The 17,771-nt window shown below is 48.7% G+C and overlaps 1 protein-coding gene across 2 annotated transcripts; it reads right to left on the reverse strand.

Moving 5' to 3' along the window:
* Positions 1 to 2,876: 2,876 nt before the first annotated feature.
* LOC142910209 (protein Wnt-5b-like) lies at positions 2,877 to 14,470 on the reverse strand. 2 transcript variants are annotated; one of them, XM_076059899.1, is made up of 7 exons: positions 14,172 to 14,470; positions 10,601 to 10,709; positions 8,932 to 9,170; positions 7,824 to 8,155; positions 6,731 to 6,847; positions 5,161 to 5,470; positions 2,877 to 3,509 (listed from the first exon to the last, which is right to left on the reverse strand). In XM_076059899.1, exons 2-7 carry the CDS (start codon positions 10,684 to 10,686, stop codon positions 3,415 to 3,417), a joined length of 1,179 nt encoding a protein of 392 aa, XP_075916014.1. In that variant the 5' UTR covers positions 10,687 to 10,709; positions 14,172 to 14,470; the 3' UTR covers positions 2,877 to 3,414. The 2 variants fall into 2 exon arrangements, with proteins under 2 accessions (XP_075916014.1, XP_075916016.1); XM_076059901.1 differs by lacking the exon at positions 6,731 to 6,847.
* Between the last annotated feature and the right edge of the window lie 3,301 nt (positions 14,471 to 17,771).

Consider the following 17,771-nt stretch of genomic DNA (forward strand, 5'->3'; position numbering starts at 1 on the left):
CACTATTTGGTGCTCGCAAAGTGGCAGTGGTCCCCCCACCACGGGGGGGCAGTGGGGGGGGGGCTCTGGGAGTTTGTTGCCTCGCGGATTTTCGCGTTCCATCCCCCCGAGGACGCGAGGCTTGCGGATCCCCCGGGGGTGGAAATCCCGCGGGGTTTTTCTCTCTCCACTGGGCAGCCCCCTTGCCAGGAAGGTCGACTGGACGGTAACGCATGCAGGGTCCCCCCCCCACCGCACTGGTAAATAACATAAACCCATAAAACAACATCGCTAAATAACTTATTGTTACATCTCTCGTCATCAGAGGACAAGGCGCGTGATGTTGAATTGAGTTTATTTGAATGTTGTGTATGTAACCTTGAAATGGATTTGATGTTGCCTGCGGGCAGAGTCGCAGCACCCTTTAAAACAAATTAGCTCAATGACTCTTCAGATTTGAAGCTTTCATCACTGAAAGGATTCATACTCTTTGGTTTTTTCGGTAAAGTCACGTAGGTGAAAAATAAATAAAATAAATGAAAACTAAATTTAGTTTTATTTTCAAAATAAATAAAATAAAACTAAATGTAATTTTCATTTATTTTATTTATTTACAAATAGTTATCATATATTTTATTTATTTTTTACATACATGACTTTACCGAAAAAACTAAAGAGTATAGCTCTGTGACCTTTACTCGGGAACCAATTTATTATTCTGACTTCAGAACTGTCCATGGCCGGAAGGTCAAGGGAGGCAGGGAGGGTAGGAGGGGGAGTGGGAGGGAGGAGGAGAGTCCTACTAAATCCGAATTTTCCATCTCCCATGGTGGCACGCAAGCCAGAGAGATTAGGAACCGTGTCGTATTTGTATCAATTAAAATGGACAGGAGTCAACAAGATACACCGCTCACTCTCACCGGGGCTAGGGACTCAACTTGGCCGTTTGAGCTGCGTGTCTCCAAATCAATCAATAATTCGTGAGTTCACATTCCAGCCATGGGCAACTCGGCCTCATCATTGTGGGCATAATTTTACACATCATTGGTAGCGTTGATTGCCCGTGTGTCTGCGAGTCAGTGTTGGTCGTCATGTTGGTCATACAGAGCCAAGGGCACATACTGACCGGTACTATTGATGGGCTATATCTGACCTACGACCTACGACCCAAGTCAAAACAAGTGAGCACAATCGGTGTCCGTGATAACGATGGCATTGAGAGTTAAAGTTGCTGTTTCTGCTGCTGCCGACGACGATGATGATGATGAGTTAATGAAGATGATTCATAATCGATGTTTGGGCGAGGTCACTTAATGACGATGAACCCTCCAAAATTGACATCGTAAAAACCCCCCCACCCACAGCCACACAGACGCAGGTGTCACGTGTGCGAGCGCTTTCACGATCGTTCGGCGGCGGCCGATGTGCACGTGACCCGTGATGCGGGCCGCGTGCGGGCGGCAGCGATGGGGAGGTGGATCACCGCACGAATGCTGCGAAACTCCCTCGCCCGTGAGCGTCGAGGAGGTGCCCATAACCCCCGGCTCGCCAGCAGAAGGCGGTGCAGCAATCGTGGATTAACCGCCATGCGTTTCGGTTGCTATCCGTTCGTATAAAAATGCTGCGCGCGTTGAGCTTTTGATCGCACCGTACGTAGCCAACTGTGCAAAATCAGAGGCGTGGGTGGAGTGTTTCTCCCCTCGCACAAGGAGCGGCTTTTCTCCGGGTGCTCAGGTTTCCTCCTACGCTTGTTCACACGACTCACTCATTGGCTGACAATATCCTGCGATTAAAAATAAATAAAAAAACACCCAAATGTCGAAGGTGCCCTACTGAGTGGAGAGTCCCCGTGACACTGCGTAACTTCCTGGATAATTTAATTATCATTATTTACACTCCGGACCCAGTTGGTTTTTTTTTGCTGTCGTCTGACGTACCGATTTGGGGAGGCATCATGCGCGTGCAGGGGCAGAGCCACGGGGGGGGGCTGGGGGGGGCCTAGCCCCCCCTGAAAGTTTGGGAAAGTCGGTCATCGGGGTAACTGGATATGCGGCTGCTGCAAAAGGGTGCAGGCTGCCACCTTGTGCTGCCCTGCAGGCTGCCACCTTGTGATGTCACCTTGTGCTGCCCTGCAGGCTGCTTGAGCGGCAGCCATTCGAACTTATCGAACTTATTAGCCACGTCAGCGGCTCCGACCTATTAATAAACTCCGCGTTCAAATCCAATAAAATGTGTTTCATACATTTGTGGCGCCCATTGGAAAACATAAACTGGATATCTCAGAATGTTGAAGTCAGCAACCCACCAAAGTAAAAATCCTGGCTCCGCCCCTGCGCGTATGGACAGATGGAGGGGAAACTCGCGAATGTTGCGCGATTCTAGTTTATCAATAATGAAACTGTTCCAGTGGGATAAGGCATTGCTGGAGAGCGTTACGGGATCCATGAGTACGCCCACTCCCTCCCCCCCCCTTGGTTATCATTTGCAATCGATGCAGAACTAGTGCACCACTATACGCCATCATGAACACTACAGCCGACTTAATCGAGATCCAAAACGCACAGAAATTACAGTGATACTCTGATTTAACGTCGCTTCGCAAATTAGGTCGTCACTTTATTAACATCGCCACCCGATTTGCGTCGCCTCAACCCCCACACTCACGTCGCTGACAGCATCACCGTTCGTCCTCTCTCGTTATCCATCGCCTCTCAGCCCCTTCGCCTCCACCACCACCTACTACCACCATCACCACTTACTACTACCACCACTACCACCACCACCACCTACTACTACCACTACCACCACCACCACCACCATCACACTATCAATCGCTTCGGTATAACGCCATTTCGATACTCAGGAACGCATCCCCGACGTCCACACACACACACAGATAGACACACAGAAAATTACTTTTATAGGCAAGGTTGTCTACAAGTGTAGCGTGAAGTGTATACAGTGCAACGCTGCTCAGTGAAGGGTATGACGGATGCTGCAGGGGCGGCTCCCTAAACAACTTTGTAGGGGTCACCGAACCGCACTGTGAATCCTCAGTGTGCCGAGTGAATGTTTCTAACATTTGGCAAAACGCGGCGTTAACAAGAACGGAGTTAAAAGGAACAACAAGGCCACTTAGTCACTAACCGCATTCAAGTGGTGACGGTCAAAAACAACGGTGCTTCTGCATTGTGGAAATTCACCACGTGCGGATGTTGGCAAGTGTATAGTAGGACAGTGAAGTGTAGCGTATCAAAGTGTAGCGTTTGTAGTAGTGTAATGTATAGTGTAACGTGGCTCGTAGCGATGGGCATGCTGGATGCCGTGGTGCCCCAAACAAACTTCGTGGGGGTCACCAAACACCCGCAGGACCCGGGGCTGAAACCAGATGGAGTCCGATTTCAGCCGAGGCCACCCCTAGGCTGCGGTTTGAGGCTACTTGCACAAGAATTGATCGGTCCATGGGCACAGCTCGCAATCGACGTTCCAGTGGAGTTGTTCCTTGCATCCGCATTGCTTCTCCACCGTGACTGGGGGGGGGGGGGGGGGGGGGGGGGAACAGCACGGGGCGAGGGTGCGAAACGAACGCGAGAACCGTCGTCATTTTGACCGCGAGATTTTTTTGATCGCAATTTTGCGATCGCCGTTGACGCCGCCGTCTCCGTGCCGGCGTTGCTTGGGTGGCTGTCCTAGCCCAAGTTTTTGTTTCTATCCTAGCCCAAGTTTTTGTTTCTATCCTAGCCCAAGTTTTTGTTTCTATCCTAGCCCAAGTTTTTGTTTCTATCCTAGCCCAAGTTTTTGTTTCTATCCTAGCCCAAGTTTTTGTTTCTCTCCTAGCCCAGGTTTTTTTTTCTATCCTAGCCCAAGTTTTTGTTTCTATCCTAGCCCAGGTTTTTGTTTCTGTCCTAGCCCAAGTTTTTGTTTCTATCCTAGCCCAAGTTTTTGTTTCTATCCTAGCCCAAGTTTTTGTTTCTGTCCTAGCCCAAGTTTTTGTTTCTATCCTAGCCCAAGTTTTTGTTTCTATCCTAGCCCAAGTTTTTGTTTCTATCCTAGCCCAAGCGCTGTATATGCTGGTCATAGCGAAGTACCATAGGATATGAAAGTATGTTATCTGCACGATGCGCCCTAATAAAAAAAAGAACAAAGGCAAGTTTTCCGAGGGACATTACAGTAGTGTAGAATAGTGTAGAGTGGTGTATAGTTGTATAGTGTAGCATGCAGCATAGTGTATAGTGTGTGATGTATAGTGTAGTCGTGCATTGCAGTGTATAGTGTGCATGCTGAACTTCTTCACACCGTACGTAGCTAACCATGCTCAGGAGGTGCGGGGGAAGGGCAAACACTAAAAGTGCTTCTAAAGAAGAGCTTTAAATCTAAGCGCCTTCTAATATCGGAAGAGCATTCCAGACGGCCGCAGAAGCACATCCGAGAGCGCTGCGCAATGATGCAGTGACCACCGCCTTTGTTCGATGGCCGAGCCAAAAAGCCGCTGCTACCAAGATGACCGGAGTTTGTTCCAACGGTTCATGCTCCTGGACGAGATCATTTTTTTTTACCGTGGTTTATTTGTGGAAAGCCGAGTGGCTGAGCGGAATCAAAATGGCTGACTCCGTTTCAGATCGCGGGCTCCCAATTCCGTGTTTCGGCCGTCCGTAATTTCAACGATAAATGCTGCTACGTTTGAGTTGTACATTTTTGCTCGATACCAGATTAGAAAAATTCAGAAAATGTCCTTTCACTGAAATGTGACACACATGTAGAGAGAGAGACAGCAGAGGTTGTGGGTTCGATGCCGGCCCCTGCTGCTGCATATTTGGAGTCTGCGTCTCATCATCATCACGGTGGCTAGTAGATGTTAACTATCTCGCCTGATATGCAGGGGTCGTGGGTTCAATCCCAACTCTGACAATGACCGCTGCTGTATGTTTGGAGCGTTTCAGATCTGCCTTGTGCTCGCGGATCTGGTCAGAGACATGACGTTTCGTTTACCCAACGTAACAATCACCAAATGTGCAACTTCGTTTGTAGACTCCAGGGTATTGCAGGTCAGGAATGACATCCTTCACAGATGGGATTAGATCACGGATTTTGTGTAATATGAAATAGTTGCCGCTTTTTAATGAATAGTTTTAGTTTATTTTCGGGGAGGGGAGGGGGGGGTGGGTGGGGTGAGATGCGCACCTTGAGAGGTGTCGTATCCTCTGTCACAGCACGTGACACAGCGTCCCTCGGTGGCCCCCTCCGAGGTGACGCTGCACTGCGGCCCCACCGTGCCGGGGACGCCGTCAGTCTCGTCGCGCTCGCAATACTCCGGGCTGGCGTTCACGTGAACCAGGTCGCTCACCGTGGGCGCCGTCAACCGCTCGTTCACCGCCTCCAGACGCCGGCGGGGCCAGCGGGCGGCGCCGCCCCTGCTGCCGTTGGCGCCTCCGGCACCACCCCCACCGTTGTGGCTCACCAGCTGCACGGCGGAACTTTTGTCGTACTTTTCCTGCAGCAACCATCATCGTCGTCATCAGGGGATGTGGTGGTTGTTGAGTGAATGCGGGGAGCTCCCTTAGCTGTGAGGGACCCCCCCTCCCCCCCCTCCCCCACCCCCCGTCTGTAACCCTCCTATGGATTCATCCTCACTCTTGGTTCTTTCGGTAAAGTCACGTAGGTAAAGAAAATAAAATATAAAAAATGTAATCACGACGTTTCGATTGCAACACAAGGAATTATCATCAGGTGTGACAACCACAGCAAGAACATTTTACTGAAGTGGGAGAGAAACCGGAGTCAAGGGGTTTATACTGGCCATGGTGGGGGGGGAGTGGGCGTGGCTGTAGGTGCGGGAGGAGGGGCCAGTGGGGAGAGAGCCACGCATCTACAACGATTGCCGCCAACACGGATGGTGGCACTCGCAACAAAATAGCCGCACTGCCAAGCGCTGACGATGTAATTAACTCTGTAAAATAAACTAGCATCCGGTAAATAAGAGGGAACAACTATGAACTGTTCAATTTTACTTGGTTAATAACACATTTTAATGATTGCTCAGTTTGTATCTGTCCTCTGGGTTGAAGTTATGTCTGTGTTTGTATATCTGGATGGCTTCATGAACAAATCTTTGATGGTAGCCAGACGGCTTGCAGAGCACTTTGGTCTCGGAGAAAACAATATCATGGGAGCCCACGGCGTTGTAGCAGTGATAAGCCACGGCGGAAAAGTTAGTTCGAGCCGTGTTTCAAATCTCGCGGATACGGTCTGAGACATGACATTTCGTTTCCCCAATGTAACAATCGAAACAAATGCAACTCAGTTTGTAAACTCCAGGGTATTGCATGTCAGGAATGACATCCTTCACAGATGGGATTAGATCAGGGATTGTGTACTGTACTGAATCGGACCTGGATCTTGTGCTTGTTTTTAAGATTTTGGAAATCTTTTTGGTAACGCCTGCTATGTATGGTAACGTGATGGTTCCCCCACCCCCACCATGCCCAGTATAAACCCCTTGACTCCGGCTTCTTTCCCACTTCAGTAAAATTTCTTGCTGTGGTTGTCACACCTGATGACGATTGCTTGTGTTGCAATCGAAACGTCGTGATTTTTTAAATATTTGTATTTTTTATTTTCTTTACCTCCGTGACTTTACCGAAAGATCCTTGCGGTCATGAAACTTCAAATCTAGAAGGCTTCATCCTCGTCACTCCCACCCCACACTCACCTCCTCTGGGTGCAGTCTCATCACCTGCAGCCGTGAGCTCACCTTCAGAAAGTTCCCAACGCTGCGAAAGTCGGCGAGCTGCTGCCAGCAGATTTTCAGCATGCAGGTGCCAAATAACTCGTGGCACTTGCAGCCCATGTACGCCAGATTGTACACCGCCTGCAGCACCACCACTAGCACCGTCATCATCGTCACCACCACCACCACCACCACACTCACCGCCACCATCATAATCGCCACTACCAACCGCCGTTCGCTAACAAGTGGCGGTGACGTCACGACGGCACCTGTGCCTGCGTCCGGGGATGGAATTCCTTTCCAGCTCAGACCCAGCGTGCCCTTCGCCACAAACATCACCTCTTGCTGTGTGTAACGGCTCTCTCGCTGCTCCAGCAGTTCAACTGCTGGGTTATGTTTTTTCGCCCTAAAGACGACCGCTTTGTGGTGTTGCGATCAAAACGGCGTGGACGTTTTATTTTTTTCTACCTCCGTGATGACTTTACCGAAAGAACCCAAAGGGGTGTGGATTCCTGCAGTCGCGAAAGCTTCAAATCAAGATTCATGCATAACAATAATCTTAAATGTAAGAACTGTATCCTGCGACCAGACGTTATTGTACTTGAAACATAAACCGGTAAAATTTTGATTTAAAGCTTTCGTGATTGCAAGGATTCATATTCTTGGTTCTTTCGGTAAAGTCACGAAGGGAAACAATAAAATAATTAATAAATATATAACCAATAAAATTCTCACGACGTTTCGACTGCAACACAAGCAATCATCAGGTGTGAAAACCACAGCAAGAAAATTTGGAAAAAGTTGTGTTTTTTTTCTTCAAATTTTGATGATGATTGTTTGTGTTGCAGTCGAAACGTCGTGAGAATTTTAATGTTCATATTTTTATTTTTTATTATTTTATTGTTTCCCTTCTACGTGACTTCACCGAAAGAACCAAGAATATAACCGGTGAAAGTTAAAGCGAGAATCATTGCATCAATCACGATTGGTAATACAACCCGAGCCGACGAAGCCGAACCTAATTTGCATTGATCGCAAAAAATAACTTTTTTCCATTACATTTGTTTTTTTAATGACAATACATACACATGCACAACCCACCCGTTCACCCACTCACCAGCCGGCCGGCCTCGTTGTTGTGCAAATTCAATGCCAAAGACTCCCCTCCTTGCCCTCTGCCACGATTGCGATCGCCCGCATCCACGAACCACTTGGCGAATTGGTATCCGTATTCGACGTCGTCTCCGGAGCCGCCCCGCCGAGCACCCGGCGGTAGCTTCATGGCGTGGGGAACGACCCAGGAGCAACCGCCCTGCAGGGCCCCCTGGCGGCAGGCGCGCGCCACCGCGTGGGCCACTCCGGCGGCGGTGACGGCGGAGACGAACGCGGCCTCGCGCGAGCCTGGGGAGACTCCCGGGGGGGCGTCGTGCGTGAAGCCCGCCCCGTCAGCTGGAGACAATGCGGCCAGGCCGGTGTGGGAAGGGGTTTTGGGGGAGAACACGCCAAGCAGGTGGTAGGGAAAACGTCGCCTATTTAGAGACAGACCCCTCTCACGGGATTTGCCCGGGGACCGAACAATGGGCACCGCGGCCCTGCGAAAGGAGAGCCCCCGAATCGGCGGCGTGGGGGCGTGCAGCTCAGAAGCGGCAGCAGCACGAGCGGCTGGGGAGAGCTCCCACCCTCAAGGACCAACACGAGTGGGGACCAGGGGGATCGTCGCCGCGGGTAGGAGCCGAACACCGTCTCCAACTCCGTGGAATAGATCTCGGGACAGGGAAACGATCAGGTGACGGGTATTACGATTGCTGCGTTTATAGCGGCCGACCTGGGGAGCGAACCAGGGCCGGTGGGACGTCCGGGACCCCCAAGAGGCGTGCCAGGAGCGTCAAGAGCAGTGAAGCGAGCGAGCCGCAGCCTGGCACTGGCCCAGAGCGAAGGCGGTTGTCATCGGGTTAACGGGGCGGCCGCTTGGGCCGCCCGTGGACATCTCCCGCTGCCCGAGGACGGGAACTCTGCGAAGCAGAGTCGCGTAGGGGAGGGGGAAACCCCTGGAGGAGGAACGCGGGAACTCCGAAGCAGAGTTGCGTAGGGGAGGGAGGTGGGCGACCCCCCCCTTTCCCCCCCCCCCTTTCCCCCCCCAAAAAAGCTTCTGTGTGCGTGTCTCGGGGAACCGGTCGGAGACCTTAAGTGCGAGTGGATGTGGCGGGCTCGCTCTGACCCCTCACCCGACTTGGCCACGGGGTCCAGCGTGTCCTCCGCGCCAGGCACGGTGCAGTTCCACCGTTTGCCCTGGAACTGGTGCCGGCACTCGGACAGCGCCAGGTGGACGCCCTCGGCCACGTGCGCCATGTGGTCCTGGTGCCGCAGGCATATTCTGCGCTGTGCGGGGGACAGCCCCGGCACCCAAATGCACAGCGGCCGATACTCGGAGGGGTCAAAGTTGGGGGCCCACAGTGCGAGCGACCTGCAGAGAGATGGGGGCGGAAGTCACGGTGGACGGGGGATGTTGACTACCTCGCCTGGTACGCAGGCAGTTGTGGGTTCGATCCCAACCCCTTAAAAAATGCCTGCTGCTGCATGTACGTTTTGAGTTTGCATGTCTCTCCCCGTGGTTGCGTGGATTTATCTCCAGGTCCCTCTGGTTTTAGAATCAATGTCTCTACGCGTTTGGAGTGATTTGGCTGCTGCTATAAATCACCACGTGATGATGATATCGGCCACTTGCTTGAGCTATAAAGTGCGATAGCCAGGCCTCTCCTGAAAAAGTGCTACATGATAAAAAGTTAAATAGAGCAAATATCTGTGGAATTTCTACAGGTTTGTAAATTTGAATATTACGCGATGTACACACACACACACACACGAGTTATTCTTCTCTGAAGTTGTGTAGTGACACAGCGCCGACCGCTGTCCAGCGGCGGCAACTGCTGTGGACAGCGAGTGCACTCACGCCGTCGAGAGTCTACACACGGCCGCTGCGTGCCGGCAGGGCGGAGGAACCGGGGCAAGGGTCATGGAAGACCTCACAGGGAGGGAGGCCCCTGGAACCCTCTGGTTGGTTTGAGAAGGGAGGTGAGGCCAGGGACGGGGCCAGGGCGGGGCAAGGGGCAATATAAAAGCAGCGGTGAGAGCGCTCCGGGCTGCCGGTACTGGGAATGGACTCTTCTTCTCATTGTCGCCTTCACCGGTAATTGTGCGGCCGGACAGCGGTTGGTCGTCTCGGTCGACGCAACGCGGTTCAGGGTCGTGTCTGGGCCGCGGCTGTACGGCAGCGTGGTCGAGAGAGAGGCCGGAGTTGGTGTAACGGAAATAAGAGACGGTGCCTCCTGCGACTGCATCGTCTCCGACTGTGCGTGTGCGTGCCGCACGGCGGAGGAGGATGCTACATGGGCGCAGGATGGGAAACAAGCGATTGTCTTTTAGCGCGCAAGACCCCGGCCGAGCCAAGTGGCTCTTTCCTCAGCGGCGACCTGGCGATCATCACGCTGACACTTACAGCAGTAGGCAAACACTCTCAACGCGTGCTTCTAAATGTGGAGGGAATAATCGGAGGACCCCGGAATAAAAATTCTTAAGACGACCACGGGGAAAACATAGCAACTCCAAATATACGGCATGTGTCAAGGTCGCGATTGAACCCACGACCTCCTGCATAACAGCCGAGGTCGTCAACATCTCCTAGCCGCCATGGTGCCCCAATATACCGCGCTAGATACTGTATATGTGATGTATATACACGCACACGATAAAAAAAAAAATCCCGTACAACAACCGTATGGGGTGTGCAAAATAGAGGCAAGGTAAGAAGGTTGCTCAAATCGACGTCGAAACTTGTGAGCTCTCATCGCAGCAGTGAGGACGAAGACAGCAGCGGTGGCGGCGGCTTGCGGTCACCACAAAGAGGCGCTGGCGACTGCCCACAGCTGTGCCAAGGCGCAGAGCCCCAGCGGGAACCAGCCCACACGTCGCAGGGGACCCATCGCAATCCTCGTGGTCAGCGGCGCTGCGCAGAAGAGAAGCGGCCCGGTGGTGACGATGTTAACTCCCTCGCCTGGTACGCAAGAGGTCGTGGGTTAGACCCTGACGATGCCCGCTGCCGTATGTTTTGAGTTTTCACGTCTCGCTCATCATCATCATCACCACGGTGGCTGGGAGATGATCGAACCCACGACCGCTTACGTACCAGGCGAGGGAGTTAACATCTCCTAGCCACCGTGATCGTGACCAACTCGACTGCCATCACTCTGGTGGGCTCTGCAGCCGACCAACCTCATAACCACGTCGTGCAGTGAATGTATCCAGTCGGGTAGAGACCCCTCCTGCCTGCAACACCGGCAATGTGTTACACACACAGACAAAGTGTTATACACACACAGACAAAGTGTTATACCCAATGTTACACACACAAAGTGTTACACACAATGTTACACACACAAAGTGTTATACACACACAAAGTGTTATACACACACAGACAAAGTGTTATACACACACACAAAGTGTTATATACACACACACAAAGTGTTATACACACACAAAGTGTTATATACACACACACACAAAGTGTTATATATATACACACACAGAAAGTGTTATACACACATTGACAATGTGTTATATACCAGGTGGGGGGCTTCAAAAAAAACCTCTCAGTTCTCAAACAATCTGTCTTAACCCTGCAAATCCCAAACGGTCTGCATGGCTGTGCTGCTGCTGCCGTTTCATCTGCTTGTGGGATTTGCGAGAGAGTCTGAGATGGGGTTTGGGAGGGGTTGGTGTCAGAAGGCATGCGGAAGAATGAACGGAAGAGGGAGGAGGAGGAAGAGGAGTGACCCGTTTAAAGGTCACAGAGGTAAGGGTCAACGAGAGGGCTGCGTGCAGTCAGTCGGTAAATCCCCTGCGGTGTCTCAATCTTTGCGATGTAAAATGGAAAAGTAACATTTATTTTTTGTATCTGTGAGGTTCCAAAACGCTCGCTCAGATTGCGACGGCAGGGATGAGGACGCATTTTGCAAGTGACCCATCACTGCAATTCTGCATCATATGAGTGTGCAACATGAGTGTTGTTGTTTTTTTAAATCTGTAATTGTGGAATGCTGTGATGTTGTCTGCTGCCCAAGTCATTGAACATTTTTTCTTAGCTCTGGGGCTTTTCTCCTGGATGGTAAAACATTTTTGGACTCCTCCGATTACATTTGTGGGATTTTATTCAAATGTCTTGCCCGTTTCATACTGGATGATGTTTTTTGTTTGTGTCCAAACTGCTCATCCAGAGGCGTCTCATTCTCAGCCAGGGGTGAGGGTGGGAAAGATGATTTCCTTTATTGGTGGCCAATTAATTCTCAAACCCCGTAAGTGGTAGGCGAGCACACACGAGCACACGCCTTGCAAGCCTCGACAGTGCATGAAGGAGCCCTTGGTGCAAAGCGATTGCACTTTACTCAGATTGAAAGCAGTGTTTCCAGGTCCATTACATTGAATATATCCCACCCCCCCCCCCCCCCCCCGGATTAGTGTTGCCAAGATGCTTGTAGGTAAATGACCACGTGATCGTAATTTTAATTGTTTCATCAAACACAACGATGACGATCAAGTACGTTCAACGCATTCGTATATAAAGTCACATTTGAGAGGAGTTTTAATAAAATGCAATGTAGTCATCGTTGGGGCTGCGCTTTAGTCTATTACGGCATGATAATGTGTTTATATATAATGTAATAACTCTGTGCAGAATATTGTTAAATCATTGTTAATAGAGTGAAACATCCGATTGCCAAATATAACCTTGTAAGATGATACCCCACACACACACATCTTTGTCGCATTTATTTTATTAAAATTACATTTTCTCGATAGCATTGGATTTTCATAGAACAGAACGACTTTTGAAGAAATTCTATGTCAAGTCAAATTAGTATTTATAAAGGCAGGCACATGCAAAATACGTTAACATGAATATTTTTTACATTTTTTTAATTAAATATCTCAATGTTTCAGCACATGTCTTACCGACACTAATATATGGTTACATTTCACCGCGTTCACATTTGTAAACGTATAACCAGATGCCATCCAGCACCGTTCGTGAGCGTTGTTAATAATAAACAAAATGCGATTAGGTTAATACACAGTACAGTTAATGTCCTTTTTAAAGAGGGCGCTTTGTAAGAACATCGACTTGCAGAGTGAGCAGCACACACAACGGATGAAGGCCTCCCTCCCCCATGTTGCGTCAGTCAGAGGTTGTTTGACCATACTTCACCACGCTGGTCAGTGCTTGTTCATAAACGTGGGGAGGTGAAACAGGCGTGCTTCAGATATCACCCTCTAAAGATAAAAACTTTAGAGTTTGATTTCAAGCTTTCGTGACTGCAGGGATTCACATTCTTGGTAATGATTGCTTCTTGTGTTGCAGTCGAAATGTCGTGAGAATTTTATTGTTTTATATTTGTATTATTTTATTGTTTCCCTTCTACGTGGTGACTTTACCGAAAGAACCAAGAATATAAACTTTAGAGTTCTTACCAGGCAAGGCCCACAGAGCTAGAGATGTTTTTGTTCACAAGCGACGTGGCTATCACAAATAACTGTACTTGCTTATCTACCAGTTATGTGTTACTTATTTATTGGATATTTACTTTTGTTACTTGTTTACCGTTTAAAGTTCACTCGTTTGCGGTTAGTTTGTCGTCTTTGTGCACGTTATGATTTTAATGTTAACAATTGACAGTGGAATGTATTACAAATGTAAACTTCGTATTAGTACGATGGAATAAAGCTGCGGTAACGACGTTAAATCTATGAATGCATGCGGGGTATATGGAGGTGCGGGCTATCTGAATTTCTGCGGGTGACATGCTTGAAACTACGGTAGTCTCAATGGAGCGTGGCTGCTGGTGGAGGGGGGTGAGGGCATGTGAGGATGATGAGACTCCCCGGTATCGTCTGAAGAGCGCGATGGGCCGGGGAGTTTCATGCTCCCCACCGTGAAACACTTGCACACACACACAAAGACAAAGGTCCCCCGTGCAAGCCTTAGACCATCGAGGCAAGTGCCGTTAGCGAGTAGTGGCGCCACGCTCGGCCGCCTTTGTCTCCCCTGTGGCGAGGTCTACCCATCGCACCAGGTGTGCGCATTTGAGGCCGAGTATACCTAGGGGAGGCCCAGGACCGGTTCAGATAATCGTCACTGGCGTTGGCCGTGAGCGAGGGAACTGAAATCGGGTCAAGAATTGACCCCACCTACGTTCGTTAGATTTATATTTTTAAGGCCGGAAGTTTGACCACTCGCTCGCTCCCTTCGGGCGAAGCGGCTAAGGAGCGAAATCCTTTCGCGTGAAGACGAAAAAAACTCGCCCGCAATGTGGCGCCATTCCGAATTAAATAGACGCCGATTGCAAACGGTGCGACACTTTGGGACGTGCTCCACGGGCCGTGGACGAGTTTCCCCGTCGTCGGCAGTCTCACCTGGCAGGTGCACAGGCAGGTACACAGCCTGGCAGGCAGGTAGGTAGGCTGGCAGGCAGGCAGGAAGGCAGGGCAGGCAGGTGGGGCAGGCAGGCAGGCGGGTAGGCAGGCAGGCAGGCAGGTGGGGCAGGCAGGCAGGCGGGTAGGCAGGCAGGCAGGCGGGCGGGCAGGTAGGCAGGCGGGCAGGCAGGCAGTGGAATCCACACCCCCGCAGTGTCAGCGGAGGGCCCTTTTATAGATCTTGTTGTTTGTCAAATTACTCATCACGGCGTGCTCATCACGAGTCCACGTGCTCCCGAGATGATCTCATCCCACACACAGATTAAAATTAATTAGCATACCAAAATTAGCATAGGATAACCTTTGACCAATCGCTGCGCACCATCGCCGGAGACGTGCCCAGGTTTGCCTCTCGACCAATCGGATCGCTGGCCCTGCCCCCCTCCCCACTTTGGCACGCGGCGACCAATCAGATCGCGGGAGGTCGCTACCATTTTTAATGCCCTACACGCTGAACGCCGCGCGCCCATGTGCGTGTGAGTGTTTAGTTTTGTTTTAATTATTTTAATCATTAAAGTTCGCGAGTGTCAAGGTAAGCTACGTTGACTTTTTTAAAGCATTTTCTCAAGAGAACCGTTGTTGCTGTTGCTGCGGCTGTTGTTGTGAAAGGCCCGGTACACCCTGAGGCCTTGCCTATACTAGGACAGCCTTGATGTCACGTGGGTCCACACTCTTTGCGTCTTTCGGTAAAGTCACGGAGGTAGAAAATAAAATTTATTTATTATTTAATTTAATTACATTTTATTTTATACCTACGTTAAATTTAATTTAAAATGTTTATTTAAATGAAATGTATTTTATACCTACGTAATTGTTTTTATAAATGAATATTTTTTTATAATTTAAATTCATTTTATTTTATACCTACGTTAAATTTAATTTAAATGTGTAATAAATAACATTTTATTTCATACATACGTTAAATTAAATTGAATTTTTGTATAAATTAAATTTCTTTTATACCTACGTTTAATTTAATTTTTTTAATAAATTACATTTATTTAAATTACATTTCTTTTATACCTACGTTAAATTAAATTTTTAATAAATTACATGTATTTAAATTACATTTCTTTTATACCTACGTTAAATAAATAAAAATTTAAATTACATTTATTTACATTTATTTTATACCTATGTTAAATTACATTTTTTAGTACATTTATTTAATTTAAATTTATTTTATATCTACGTTAAATTAAATGTTTTAATAACTAAAATGTATTTTATTTAAATTAAATTTATTTTATTTAATACCTACACATGTACAGTCATTTTAACTCCTCTGACTGCTACAAGCTAAGTGCGGCCTGGAATCGTATTATTAAGTAATACATTTTACAATTACAATTCCTTATAGAGGAACCCCATACTAATGAACTGACTACGTATCTATATAATTAAAAGACCGCACGCAGACGTCGCAAAAGCGGACCCCGTTGTCAATGATATAATTTGATGTACGTACAGCAGTTGCTGTACGTACATCATTAAAATTACACCGATTGCAATACGTCACCAAAGACGACACAATTTTAATTTGACCCCCGGGTCTGATCGCGTTAACTGTGCAGGTGGCGGGTCGAGAGGTGACTTGCACGTGTGTGCAGTTTGTTGAATATTGACGTGCGATGACTTGTGGAGAGGAAGAACGATGATGATGGCAATGCAAGTCTTGAAGTCTGACGTTGTTCTCCGAGTCGTGTAGCCTACCGCGTGCCACTTTGGGGATTGCGTAATGTCATTTTAGTTTCCTCTGTGGAACTTTTTATTTTGTTGATCCTAACGATGTAACTAACGTAGGGCGGGCTTGGGAGCGGCGTTGACGATGTGTTTTGGCGTTACACCAACCAGCACCTTTGCATTCAGAAGTTGGAGGTGCTTTGATTGTTACAGCGATGGGTGGAATCATCACCACCATCGTCATGGGTTTAAGTGGGCACGGAGCCCGTCAAGGGAATGGGTAGGTAGAGGAATGGGGTTGGAGAGTATACACAACTTGCATTTCTAGTCATTTCAACAATTTATGGGCATGCGCATCATTAACAGTGTCCTGATTGATGAGCAAAACAAAATCGCAATTTAATCGTGAATCTATTGTCATAAATGAGTCCAAAATATCAATAGTCATGCTCAAAACCGCATTCCTATTGTTATAAAAATAATTGTACCCCCCATTCATGATGACAATTCCAATGTGGTCATTATGATGCTCAGAATTACACTTATATTCTCAGAATCATGAACATTTATTAAAACAGCAGTGTGCTCAAAATGCTCATTTAACAATTGCAACATGTACACAATCAATTCCAACATTCTAATCAAAGTCCTATGTATCGTGGTGTTTTCATGCTTATCCATTATTGCGCGCCCCCCCAAAAAAATATACAAAAGTGTATTTTTATGTTTGCATGGTGTACAGTCTGGAAATTACTCACATGGCAAATTTCAAGCTTGATGCGTGTCGGGAAGTACGCTAAACATTTTGAACAGACATACATTCACAACTTTGCCTTTGATATATGGAGATTAGTAATAAATTGTTAATTTAACTACTTTCATGTTGACGGATTGGAAATAGGAATAGCACTGGCTCACCACGGGGCTTATCGCGTGGTATCTGGGCACTTTATTTGAAACGTAAACCCCACAGTTTGTGGGTACAATTCCTCGCAAGTTGCGTCCACAGAGACAGACAGACAGACAATGACGTTTCTAGGTAAGAGTAAGAAATGAATCTACGTGTCGAGGAGAGACGAGAGAGCCAAGAGGTCACCTCGGGAGACGGGGCGGCGCGTCAACCTTAGTCACGTGACTGAAGGAGTGTGGGCGTGCCGTGCGTACGTGTGTGTACTGTGTGTGTGCTGTGTGTGTGTGTACCGTGCATGTGTGTGTGTACCGTGTGTGTGTGTGTCCCGTGCGTGTGTGTACCGTGTGTGTATACTGTGTGTGTGTACTGTGCGTGTGTGTGTACTGTGTGTGTACTGTGCGTGTGTGTGTGTGTACTGTGTGTGTGTACACCGTGTGTGTGTGTACTGTGTGTGTTGTGCGTGTGTGTACCGTGCATGTGTACCGTGCGTGTGTGTGCACCGTGTGTGTGTGTACTGCGTGCGTGTGTGTGTGTACTGTGCGTGTGTGTACTGTGCGCGTGTACCGTGCGTGTGTGTGTACTGTGTGTGTGTGTACTGTGCGTGTTTGTGTACTGTGTGTGTGTACTGTGTGTGTACTGTGTGTGTGTACTGTGCGTGTGTGTGTACCGTGTGTGTGTGTGTACTGTGCGTGTGTACTGTGAGTGTGTGTGTGTACTGTGCGTGTGTGTGCACCGTGTATGTGTACTGTGCGTGTGTGTGTGCACCGTGTGTGTGTACTGTGCGTGTGTGTGTGTCGTGCGTGTGCACCGTGTGTGTGTACTGTGCGTGTGTGTACTGTATGTGTGTACTGTGTGTGTGTGTGTACTGTGTGTGTGTACCGTGTGTGTGTGTACTGTGTGTGTACTGTGTGTGTGTGTACCGTGCGTGTGTGTACTGTGTGTGTGTA

Source organism: Petromyzon marinus, unplaced genomic scaffold, assembly GCF_048934315.1.
Source record: "Petromyzon marinus isolate PM22_M1 ecotype Great Lakes invasive population unplaced genomic scaffold, UKy_Petmar_22M1.pri1.0 PM_G_Scaffold_14, whole genome shotgun sequence".
NCBI classification, from domain to species: Eukaryota; Metazoa; Chordata; class Hyperoartia; order Petromyzontiformes; family Petromyzontidae; genus Petromyzon; species Petromyzon marinus.

What these genes read in the sequence shown, in the direction of transcription:
- LOC142910209 (XM_076059899.1), bottom strand. Translation starts at nt 10,686, where the DNA reads ATGGGTCCCCTGCGACGTGTGGGCTGGTTCCCGCTGGGGCTCTGCGCC. An exon ending in GCGTTGGGAACTTTCTGAAG is followed by an intron (nt 5,471 to 6,730) that starts GTGAGCTCACGG and finishes TGGTTGCTGCAG; the next exon opens with GAAAAGTACGACAAAAGTTC. An exon ending in AGGATACGACACCTCTCAAG is followed by an intron (nt 3,510 to 5,160) that starts GTGCGCATCTCA and finishes CCCCCCCCCCAG; the next exon opens with TCACGGTGGAGAAGCAATGC.